General features: G+C 42.3%; 1 protein-coding gene across 1 annotated transcript in view; it reads right to left on the bottom strand.

Annotated features, from left to right (window-relative positions):
• Positions 1-12,450, bottom strand: part of MEGF10 (multiple EGF like domains 10) — a 302,219-nt gene that overhangs the window by 62,412 nt on the left and 227,357 nt on the right. Inside the window, exon 13 of the mRNA XM_086961113.1 lies at positions 10,183-10,285. Within this exon, the coding sequence (XP_086817239.1) occupies positions 10,183-10,285 (103 nt within the window). The remainder of the gene's footprint in view (positions 1-10,182; positions 10,286-12,450) is intronic.

Genomic DNA, 12,450 nt, shown 5'->3' with positions numbered 1-12,450 from the left:
TTTTAAAGCTGCGAGTGAGCAAACCATAACAAAGCAGGGAAATACACCACACAAGTGGGCTAGTTGCCAATCTGATATCTCTTTATTTGATTCTTAGACTGCAAAGAATCACCACTTTGAGTTAACATATTGTACAAGAACCTATGTTTTCCACATGATTTATATCTGTGTACAGACAGTTTTGGTATCCGTGGTGGCAAGATTTGAAAGAGCCTGATCTGATGTGTAGACCTTTTTCTGTTTCCATGATGCTTTAGTACCTACAGATAGGCAATTGTTTATAATGAGAAGTAACAATTTTCACATTTTGTTCAATCCCTGAAAAGTGTGCATTCCAAGAAGCTCTGTGAAATCGGGTCAGTAAATTACACGAGCTCCGCCCCCAACCATCTTTCCCCTATTGGGATGACAAAGAAAGGCTGGTGGATTCACTTACCATCAGATGTCAATCCAGTGACTCATTAAGAACGCCTTCACAGACTAAATGAAAATGGCAATGAAGGAAATGTCGTTGATCGGATCTCCTCTTTCTTTATCAACTTAACAACCATCATATTCATACCTCTGCACCAATCAGGGTAACGGCCTTTAACATCACATTTTAAAGCTATGATACAATCAGCCAGATTATCTTTATTTTGGAAAAATCGAACGGCATTGAAATTTCGACACTAGGCAATTGCTTCATAGCCCTTGAATTAAACACTTGGGGGCAGATGTATCAAGATTCCATTTTGCGATTTCTAAATAGCGATTTTTAAGGAATCGCTATTTAGAAATCGCAAAATGGAATGTATGTAGAAAATCGCTATATTTTTGCGATTTCTTAGTCTTCCTTATTTGCGAATTCGCATTTTACGAATTCGTAATTAAGGAATAATTTCCCATGCATTCCTATGGGCCAGGAGGCCCATAGGAATGATTGTGAAAATATTCTCAATTTGCAATTTGCAAGACACCCTGCTGCCCCCCTGAAATCTACATGTGTGTGCATATGGCGCACATACATGCCCTATGGGCATGTGTGTGCGTCACATGCCACCTTCAAAAATGCCAAATTGTGCATTTTTAAAAGATTTCGCAAATTAACATCAACTCCAAGTTGGTGGTAATTTGCGATTTCTTAACCAAAATTCGCAATTGTAAAATGCTACATACATAGCATTTAAGGAATCGCAAAATTGCGATTCCTTAAATGCTATGGCAAAATAAGGAATCGCAAATGTTTGAGATTCCTTAATTAGCGAATTTTTGATGCATGCTAAAACATGCAAATAGACCGTTTGCGATTTGCAAAAGGCTTGATACATCTAGGCCTGAGATTCTAACATGCTGAGATTGGGAAAATTACGCGTCCGTGACATTCTGGACCTAAAACAGATGAAAACACCATCAACTACAAAAGAGGTAACAAACCTAAGAATTATCACGGATGCTACCCTCACTATGAATCCTCAAGTTAACCACCTAACAAAATCTATATTTCATTTCATACAGATGCTCTGGCATACTTTTCTGTACCTGGGATTCCCACAGAAGATCCAGGCAACAACCTCCCTCATCATACAGACTGAATTATGCCACTGAGTTGTACCATGAAACAAAGACTTCACTCTACAGATGACGCCAAAGGGCCCAAAACACAGCTGCAAAACAATTTCTGATCGTAAAGCTCGGAGACTACACCCGCCTATGTTGAAGACTCTTTACTGACTTCTGTTGATAGAACCACTTTCAAAATAGTCTGCACCACACATAAGACAGTACATGGAAATGGACACGTGTTCATACAGAAGACGCTAAAGCGGTACTCTCAGAAAATGACATCTTGTTCCAGACAAGCACACCTACCGATCATTCCATTCAACGTGAAACAGTCTTTTCTACCCATGCTCCTCAATTATGAAACTCACTTCCACCTAGAACTCAGAAGGATGATAAAGACCTAGCTTTTCCCACCTGAATTCACTTAAGAAAACAGTTCATTTCAATTCTTCTACCCATTCTAAAAAACAGGAACCATAGACTCCAAATTAGTGCAAGGACAACACCCAGCACACCCAACTCAGTCCAAATGACAAGTCTCCAGCATCAAGCAGATGGCATGGAAAGACTACAAGAACCCCGGTCACAATGGCAAAGCCAACACAGCAGAAATAATAACAAATATTCTATGTATTCACCAATCAGCACAGGTTAATCATCAAAGGCCATCCACTCGGGATTTCACAGTGTACACCTGCTTACAATTCTTACAGCTATCGGAGAAATGATAAAATAGTTACTGCAAAATGTTCACACACACAAGTAACGCATTGAGGGACAACCACTCATGATTCAAGAGAGCGTATGTGTTTGCTTCCACAGAGGAATTCTTACAGTTATCCGAGATATTGCAAAACCGACGGGATCAATTCCACCCACCATGAAGCTACACGAGTCTGCATCACAACGTGTGAGTTGCGAGTGAGCTCTTATCTTCCTACGTCACGTTTGCTGTGCAGTGAAACACAACTCTACACTACAGCTCTAAACTACATAGCCAAGAGACTGAACAACACAGGGTGTTACTTTACATAACAATTCTCTATGTAAGAATTTTCTCACTTTCCCAAAACACTGGTGTGAAAAATTGTACACGAACTGCACAACAATGTATTACTCACATGCTTGCCTAAAAACAGCTTAACAACTCTTATCCCTATGCCTAACAGTTGTTACTAATAATGTCAACATGCAGCAACTCGCACCAACTTCTGCATGAAAAGAGTTACCTTTATGGCGCATTGCACCGAATTGAATCAATGCAATTACACCTGTATCCTTGCCTAATCACGACCTTACGCCCCCTGCAAAGTAGCAAACTACTTGTCCGCAGAAGCGCTTAAGCGCCTTGTCAGGGGCAGTAAGCGCTGTACAGTACCTACACCGTACCACTAAACTACACAGCCTTCGATGGTCATTTGATAACCATAGTGTGACCATCTCCCAAAGTGGAAGTCCGTCAAAGGCCTAGTGTTTTCTGACAGATACAACTTGCATCACGGATTTGCTGACTTTTTTTATTCAGATGTACAATGCATTCTGCTTTTCAGACCAAGTGCTGACATGTACGTTTGATAAGCGTACAACAGGCATTGTTGTGGTACCTTTAGCGTGGTTTCCGTGCTCACGTCCATCAATACGCACCAGAGGCGAGGCATGCAAGAGAGCTTTGGGCGCTAATGCAAGAGAGGAACATTGGCCACCTATCTCCAGCTTTGATAGTAAAAAAACTGCTATAATTCAGGTGTGGTGGCCCCTGGTGCCACTGCACCTGCTGCACTGTTGATCGCTCCGCCCCTGCCATGCATTAGGAGTTCCTGCTGACACAGGCAGGGGCTGGCGGGCTCTTTGCCTGCGTGCAGGCCTCGTTTTAGCACTATCTCCCATGACTCGAGGAGGGGAGGGCGGCTTTGCCAGCAAATAATTCCTGGGAGATTTTTGTGTCTGTTTTGATGCCCATAAGGCGCTTTCTAAAGGAATGTTTTTGCCAGAACCCCGGACAAAGGACCCTCTGAAGGCCTCCAGAAGTTGCTAGGCGATGGCTGAAAGGACCTGATACAAGTGGGGCTAAGCAGCGCCCGGGAAGGACTCCTGCGCCGGGGGCCTCGCCTCGGAATCAGCATTCAGGGAGACGAGGCCGCGATGAATAGGCCAAACATCCCTCCGGAGAGGATCACTCTTTCCACGCTTTGATCTGCGCTCTTCCTGTCTCTGGGACATATTTCTAGGGCAGGATCAATGCGGCGCAGGCCAGGCCCGAGGGCTTCCGCTCTTGTCCTGCGTGTTGGTGCACACACTGACATCTCACCCGAACCAGCTGCTCCGTTTATTGACACGTTTTCAGATTTGAACTTGGGACAAAACATGAGGGCGGCAGTAGGTCATTTCGAGTTACGCGTGTTACGCGTAATTCCCGTAATGGTTCAAGGCAAACATTTTGCGAGAGCACGAAGGAACAATAGCGAAAACAACCAATGAGCAGCTGCTGTTAATAGCATTTCCGTTATATTTTTTGATACAAAATCCATCCTCCTGGCCAATCTGGACACGAGGGTACATTTTGCGCTAAAATGTAGCAAAAAGGCTAGCGTTTATCTTGCGTAAATTAGTGTACTTTTCCCCAAAGTTTTGCACAGTTATGCAAATGCAAATGATGGAAATATCGCAAATCTCCGATAACAACAAAAAAGCTGAACAGGAAACCAAATACCATTATGAAATTATGGAAAAGCGAGCGATGGTTATAGCAAAGAAATAGTCTGAGAAGCAATATGCTTTCCAAAGACATCCTTATCCTTTCAGCACTTCCTGAAAGAAACCTAGTGAGGCCCTGAGAGAGAGAAAGACCAAGACAGAGAGAGAGACAAAGAGAGAAGTGAGAGAGACATAGAGAGAGAGAGAGAGAGAGAGAGAGAGAGAGAGAGAGAAAGCGAGAAGAGGAGCAAAAGAGAGAGGGTGGGGGCAGGGAAGATGGAAGTGTGAAAAGGGAGATAGTGTAGAGGTAGGTTGACCAGAATTTTAAAGCAAAAAACCCGGGACATTTCACTACAATAGAAGAAGGACTATAAGTTTACGCCAAGCGAGCGCACAGAATGACAGGGCTCCTCAGCAGAGAATTACAAAACAGGCAGTAAGAACATACATAAAATGCTATTTTTAAACCCAGTAGCTTGCCTGTGAATTAAATTGCTTTCTTAGAACAACTGCTAGCTATACCCGCTTTGTAAAACATAAAAAACACCTCCCCCCGTTTTTAGTCGACCCTCTCCAAAAACCGGGACATGTGCTAAATTTCTCTCAATCTGCCTGGACAGCTCGTGAAAAAAAGGGGCACCGTCCTGGCAAATCCGGGACACCTGGTCACCCTATGTAAGGGAGGAGCTATGTAAGACAAAAAAGACGGACCAGGTAGAAGGAATCAGGAAAAAACCTCGTGAATGGAATGCCCATCCCCAAGACCATGGCTCGGGTCGAGGGGGTGGTTGGGGTGATTATACGCAGGTACACGGCGTCCCCCCACTCCCCCACTCTTTTCACAGGGTTGACGCAGTCCCCCTGCCAAGAAGTTGGGCCCCACAGAAATATGCTGAACTTGTCTGAACTTTTCAGACACAGGGACACATTCAGCAGCACATGCACGTTTCCTGCTCTCCATTCCCAGCAGCAACATGCAGGCAGCGAGGGAGCCTGGTTTCATCTCCAGCTGGGCGGAAGTTAAGGGGCTATCCGCCCTCCGTTTGTTTGTATATGCTGACTGGGGGCCGCCTGGAACCTTACATTTAAATGTAAATGCCACAGAGGGAAACAAAGGCACACAGCTTGCCTTCTCTTCACAGGTACTTAAAAGAGAGGCATGGTTTTGCCTTTGTTTTGTCCCTGTATATAAATGCTGTAAGAGTGTCAGATGGGTTAATCTGTCCCAGTATTTGGACAAATAATTTAAGAAGCACTATTTCATTTCTTTTATAGCGCTACATCGTAACGTCATAAGGTCATTTGTATATTGTCTAACTTGGTTAGTCCCCCCACTTTTTTTTATAGGACTTGTGGCCTACCCAAGACACTGGTTTTTCATCAGACAAGGCAACAATGCCTTATGAAGAGCCACATTTCAGTGCCTGACCAACGGTGGAGAAATGAAAAAAAAGTTAATGGAGATTAGGAGAGAGTAGGACAATATGGGACAGGGAAGGAAATAGATATATTAGGGGGCAGTGAGTGGAATCAGGACTTGGCAGAGAACTGGACACTGTGATGAGCTGCCAGGGCAGGTGAGCCACTCAGCAGTAGCAGGCTGCCCCCCATTTGCACATGGTGGGTCTCTTCCTCAAAAGCACATTCAGCTGAGGGAGAGATAACTTGCTTTCTACAAAGTCAGCGACTATGAGGGTTAGGGAAGTTAAATCTTTAACCACGGTTTACAGCGGTCGGAGGCAGGCGCGGCCGGTACAGGTAAGAGCGCTGCGTTGGGGCGGAGTTGACGGGATAGGGAAAATAAATAAATAAATAAAACCACTTACCTTGTGCTCGACGACTTGGCGATGCTGCGAGCGCCAGGTAAGTGGTTTTATTTACTTATTTCATTTCCCCTATCCCGTTGACTGCCGACTTCCCCCACCAGCCCCGCCCCAAAACTCTTACCTTTACCGGCTGCGCCTGTTCAGAGGGAAATATGAGATTGGCAGCAGGGCAGGGCTTGAAAAATGCATAATACCAAATGGATGTATTTCCTGTTCCATGTGGAGTGCATGCTTCCTGCTCAGAATACTATTCTTGAAAATCAAATGATATTGGGATTCGGATTACATACCCTGCCTGCCCCGCTATAAAACAGTAGACCAGAGTAACTCTACAACTCACTCTTTTACTCGGACTGATTATCCTGGAGTATCTAAAACTTTTTCCGGTTCGGTTTCGGATTTGCCCTATTTCTACTTCTGCAAGGCCTGTTTTTATGGTACTTACGAGCATTTACGTAGAAAGTCTGGTTTGACAATCCCTTCGCATCACAAAGGATCTACAGAAAAACTCCCACCATACCATGCGTAAAAAAATATGTAAACATTTCACAAGAATTGCAGCTGACAGCCAAATTATACTTCAAGCTCTGGTGCCAGTTATTTTCATAAAGCCTATTAGTATTTAATATTCGGATTTAGGCATTTTCAGGAGTTTGTTGTAAGTTTGGGACAGGGTCTGTGCTGGAGGAGCAATATTGCGCTTTGTGCTGGTTTCCTTGCTTTATATTTGTTCCAAAAGCTTTTATATGTGAGGAACATTTCAAGCTTGAGGGTAAAACCAAACTTGAGGCATCCTTTCCCCATGACATGACAACAAAGGTTTTCGACTGTACTAACATTCCATCCCGCAAATAGTGTAAATGTATTATATGCTGGTAAATGCAGTATGAAAGGAACAATAACGAAACCATCTTTGCTTAAACTGTACCGTTTGCCGCCACTTTCCCAAAACTTCTTTAGGGAAAGGATGCTCCAATATTTTGTAAGCATTTTTAAAGTGGTCTACAACCAAAGCAACTGGTATAGTTTCCACAGATAATGCCAAACACTAGAAATAAATTCCACATCCTGCCAGTTCTAATGGCCCAATGTATTTTCAAAAACAGTGTCTGCCCCCCAGCTTGCTAAATTTCATTTAGGGAGAGCCCAGCACCACTGTGTGTTGTTAGGCCTGCTACGCTGAAATCATTCCTACTGTTTTAAAATACACAGTTCAACACATATTGTCCAGATAAATGACCCTCTCTTATAACACATTGACCCAGGACAGTGAAAAAACGACTCACACTATTTTTGACCTAAGCCCTGAAGATGCCCCCCACCAAGAGCCTCTGATGCGGGACATTCATTGGAATTAACATGTTTACGTTTAAAGCTTCTGAATCAATTGTTGATAAAACAATGGTCAATGGTGAGGGTCAGTGGATCTAAGTGGTTCTGTGGCTGCAGTATTTAGCATATAATTATTGATTTAATTAATCTGCTACACAATTTACCACATAATTTTCATATTTCACAAAAATGTTTCTCGAACTACTGCTACTGCCAGAGAATGTGCTGCAAACTTCCCACTTACTGCATCATAATTTAGGTACTTTGCCACATAATTGGGATACTCTTACTGCATAATCCTTATGGTTCTGACAATGGTAAAGCTTTTCAGCGTGGTTATCTGGGCTATGATTATGATGATGAAAAGTGCTATTCACAAAGAACTGTGAAATATTTTCTATATTTCACAGACCCCTCAGAAATAGGAGTTCTTATGCACCTGTGTTTTGTGCAATAAAAGCATCTAATAATTTATCATGCACACTTTATTTCGTGCAACTGTAATAACAAATCAATTTTTACAGATTAATTACTGCAGTACAAAAGTCAAATTCCACTTTATTAGCACAGTACAGCCAAACTGAGAGGAGAAAAATATTTTTGCTGACTCACAGATAACATGTTGCAATGGTTTTGAACAGAAAAACAATTCTGATGATAGGAGGCTTCTTCAGTGCGATTTTACATCATTTCATTACTTTAACCCCTTGTATCCTAGATATGGTTAAATACCTTTTTACTTTAATCCGCTTCATATAAAAAAGACCTACAGCTTACACCATATATGCAGAGGCAGAAGGTGTAATGTGCTATTCATTACCCTTACTGAGGATGGGCATGGGAGCCATCACCCATTCAAGGCTCCACTTCTCATGAGGCATCGTCCATTTCTCAGCAGTGGTTTAATAAATAACATATTACACTAAGCGTGTTTATATTTATATGTTTAATGGGAAGGAGAGGAAGTAATGAAGTTTACCTTTTGTTTCACAGGGATCAGTGGCCGCAGTGAAATCAGAGGCAGCGAGAACACTGAGGGGCTTATATACAAGCCCCCTGCGGTGCCAGTATGTCACTTTTTCCCATATTAAAAGTGACGCACCAGCGGCGCAAGGGGCTTGTAAATAAACCTTGAGACTATATTGCACACTGTACACTACAAACAGTAATAAAAAACAAGTTACTTACCTGTACACTGTGATTCTCCGCTATTTATATTTTTTATAGATTCACAAGCTTGAATATTCCCCGTCGTCAAGGTGGGAGTGCCACCATGATGACGGGGGAAGATTCAAGCATGTGAATCTATAAAATATACAATACTGGAGAAGAAACAAGTTACTTACCAGTACACTGTGGTTCTCTAGTATTGATATATTTTATAGATTCACAAACTTGAATCTTCCCCGTCGTCAAGGTGGGAGTCCCACCATGATGACGGGGAGGAATCAAGCATGTGAATCTATAAAATACACAATACTGGAGAAAAAACAAGTTACTTACAGTACACTGTGGTTCTTCAGTATTGATATCTTTTATAGATTCACATGCTTGACTCTTCTCCGTCGTCATGGTGGGAGTCCCACCATGAAAACGAGTGAGATTCAAGCATGTGAATCTATAAAAGGTACAATACTGGAGAATGTTTATTACAAGAAAACGCAACGTTTTACTTCTCATATTTGCTGTTAAGGAAAGAAGCCAGCTCTTGCTTAACCATGATCTGGAAACTGTTTCTCTTCTATCTCTCGCTTAAAATTCGAATTTTACAAACCATGGCAAATGGTGTTTAGGAAAGGCCTATTCCCATCTACAATGCTTGTGCCATTCTCCAAGGTTAATTGAATCGAAATTACCACATTTACCCCTAAAATAACGCCACCCTCAGTTTATCGATGGCAGTTAATTCTCAGAATGGAAGTAGTGATACACCTCGGTATGTGCTAATTTGCTAAATCAAATTGAAGCAGTTGTTTCCCCCTCCACAGTCACACTATAAACTATCAATGTTAGGGGAGAATGCTTCATAAGCAGTGAAAGACATTTTAATGAAAATTTAGACTGTTACTTCTGACCTCACTCAGAGACACATTAAATAATTGTTTTGGAAAGTGGGTCCCTCCCACTACTCTGTTGTCACCTGCCTGGCCTTCATGCCTGACCTGCAGATTGTAACATCATAAGAATATCTAGGAGCATTTGGTGATGCCAAATATAGCAGCTCCGCCCACACTTTCTGTCGCCCTTCATGATATGTTCAAGAGTGGGCTGAACCCAGATTGTTACAGCCTCTTTCTTTCCATGTGAGACACGAGGGATTCTAAAGCACATTCCAATGCCATCTGGGGGATTACACCCACAGTCTGACAGGCACAGTCGGACATCTGAGAATGGGGGCTGACTTTATGGTAAACAAATAACTCCTTTCAGTTTGAGTTGGTTAGTACTGTACTTCGGAGCCTACCTTTAATGGACGTCTAGTCACCAAAATGCCAGGCGTAGCGGAAATGACATCATACATCCTTTGGTACCCATGGGCATCATGGGAATGAGACCTTGTGCTAAGCTTAGCCCCTTGGCAGAGTTCTATTAGTAGTTGGATGGGACGGGAAGAATAAGGTGTAAAAATGACATAAGGTAACCAGAGAACTATTTTTTTATTCTGTAATGACCTTCATGGCTGTTGAGACCTTGTGCAGCAAGTGAACTGACAGGGGTACCAAAAGCAAGCTAAATGCACCCACTGCTAAGCGCAAAATAGCATCCAAGCATGTGTTCCCATTACCTGCCCATCCGGCGAGACAGCGACAGTAGCCAGTGGTGGGATGACAGCCATCTGCATGGCTGCAGTCACAGCGTTCAGCACAATCCATTCCATAGCTGCCATCCTATGACAACAAAAAAGCGCAACACAATACTAATGAAAAAAATACACGTAAAATTATATCCCACTCATAGTCTACGTACTTCTTTCATGGTCGCGAGCAACAGGGCCATCAAAAGGGGGCCACTCATTTCCAGGCCCCAAGCTCATGCAAGAAAATATACGTATTATTTTTTAGGCAATCCTGTTCTGTTCATTAACAATGAGGCAGCCAACCACTAGATGGCCCAGATACCGGAGCTGCCATATTTTTCCTTCCCTTAGTAATAGAATAGGGTCATTTTAAAATTCAAAGCAATGTAGACATCAAGGGCTCCCTAGAGAGGGAGGCGGCAATTAGGAGTCCCTGCTCCTTTTAAAATGTCTATTTGCTCAAGTGATTTTTTTTAATCGCCTTGGGAGGTTCTATAGATAGGTACTTTTACAACAATAAAATATACATATATAATTTAAATTCGCCTTCATACATTCACTGTCACGTCACAGATTTAATTTGAAAAATAAGGAACTACTGTGATGTGCTAATAACTTTTAAAATAAATTAATATTTCCAAAGGTGAGATAAAAAGGTTGAATGTTTTAGGAAAACAATGGTTCTTATGTGGCTAAAAAGGTCCAAGGGAGGAAGCAGTGTTAGAATTAGTGACAGTACGTTAGAGTCGAGATAGATAATAAATATCAATGCGATGTTTATATTTTAAAGTCACCCCCACTTAGCACGATACGCTTGTTGTCACTTTACTATGTGAGCACCTGAATTTTTTCCTGCATAATTTCATAAAATAAATAACAAACGTTATTTTCACTATTGTCTGTTCATATTACTTATCACTCCCTGAGATATTTATTATCTATCTCGACTCTAGCGCATTGTCACTAATTCTGACACCGCCTCCTTCCTTGGACCTTTCTGGCCCCATAAGAACCATTGTTTTTCTAAAACATGAGTCTACCCCAGGTTCACTTATTGGGGTCCCCTTGTTTTCCTTACTACATAAAAAGGCTGAAGACATCAGGGGCGGTAATAAGTCACAGAGAGTGCATCACTAGTGAAAATATAGTGTACACATAAAGCCTATTGGAGTACGTTTATCACTGTACATGATGTGCTTGTCTGCACCTGTAAGGATGGATATCTCCTTCAGGCCAGGGGTTCCTGTGCATATCATCACTCAGAAGAGCTGGACCAGGAAATAATGGCCACTGGAATTCCTATTCTAGTGTAAAGAGAGCCTCTTCACTCTTGCCAGGCAGGCCCATAATCCAACCTGCTTTCTTAAAGCTGCAGACACTTCAAATCTCTTTACAGGTCTTTAGGGTAGGTGAGTGAGAGCAGTGGAGGCAGAAGGAGGGGAGTGTTCTGTCGCAGTGCTCCCACTACAGCTTAACACACATGTCCCAATGCTAATTTGTGGAAGTGCCACCATGGAAATTTCCTATGCCATGCCCCGGTATCCTCTCAAGATGTCTTCAAAGGCTAGCAGCCCAATGCTTAAGAAGTCAGGTGAGAGCAGAAGATGCTGATGAAAGGCAGTTTACATTAAAATGTTATCCCTGAGTTAGGGTGCACACAGACAAGCACAGGGTTCACCTAGGAAATCAAAGGGGTTGCAAACAATATCCCATGAGAACCACCAGACAACGCTTCAAGAGTCCAGCGTCCACTAATCTGAGGGTTAGAACATTTTGCATAAAAAAACCTCCACAAACTGCCTTCAATTTTGTTATAGTTTTGAACTACCATTTTTATTTTACCTATGTGTGAACTATCACTATAAGGGTAACTTCTTTAAATTTAAGAACTTCTCCTTAATTATTAAATTAAGGATTTTAAAATGTCTCTAATCCTCCTTTTTGAACATTAGACATAGCGATCTCGGACTGTCTTCATAAAGTCTCCTCTCCAGCATTTTAAATAGCTCAGCCACACTCCCCTCCTAGGGCGTTGCTTCAGGGGGTGTTTGGGTTGTACATTCCCCCCCAAAAATGTATTCTGTAGTAAATAGTTGGGTACAAGGGCTGGGATTTTTACATGCTCAAAGTGACACACACACTCTCTCTCTCTCTCCTCTGTTTTGAAGGCCTAAAAATGTTTGATTTGATTGAAAAATGTTGTTTTGTAAGTGACTCTAACAAACCGCCCTCTTTCCACTGCCCCTTAAGCCCTCC

Source organism: Lissotriton vulgaris, chromosome 3_1 (assembly GCF_964263255.1).
Source record: "Lissotriton vulgaris chromosome 3_1, aLisVul1.2, whole genome shotgun sequence".
NCBI classification, from domain to species: domain Eukaryota; kingdom Metazoa; phylum Chordata; class Amphibia; order Caudata; family Salamandridae; genus Lissotriton; species Lissotriton vulgaris.
This window is presented reverse-complemented; position numbering and strand designations above follow the sequence as displayed.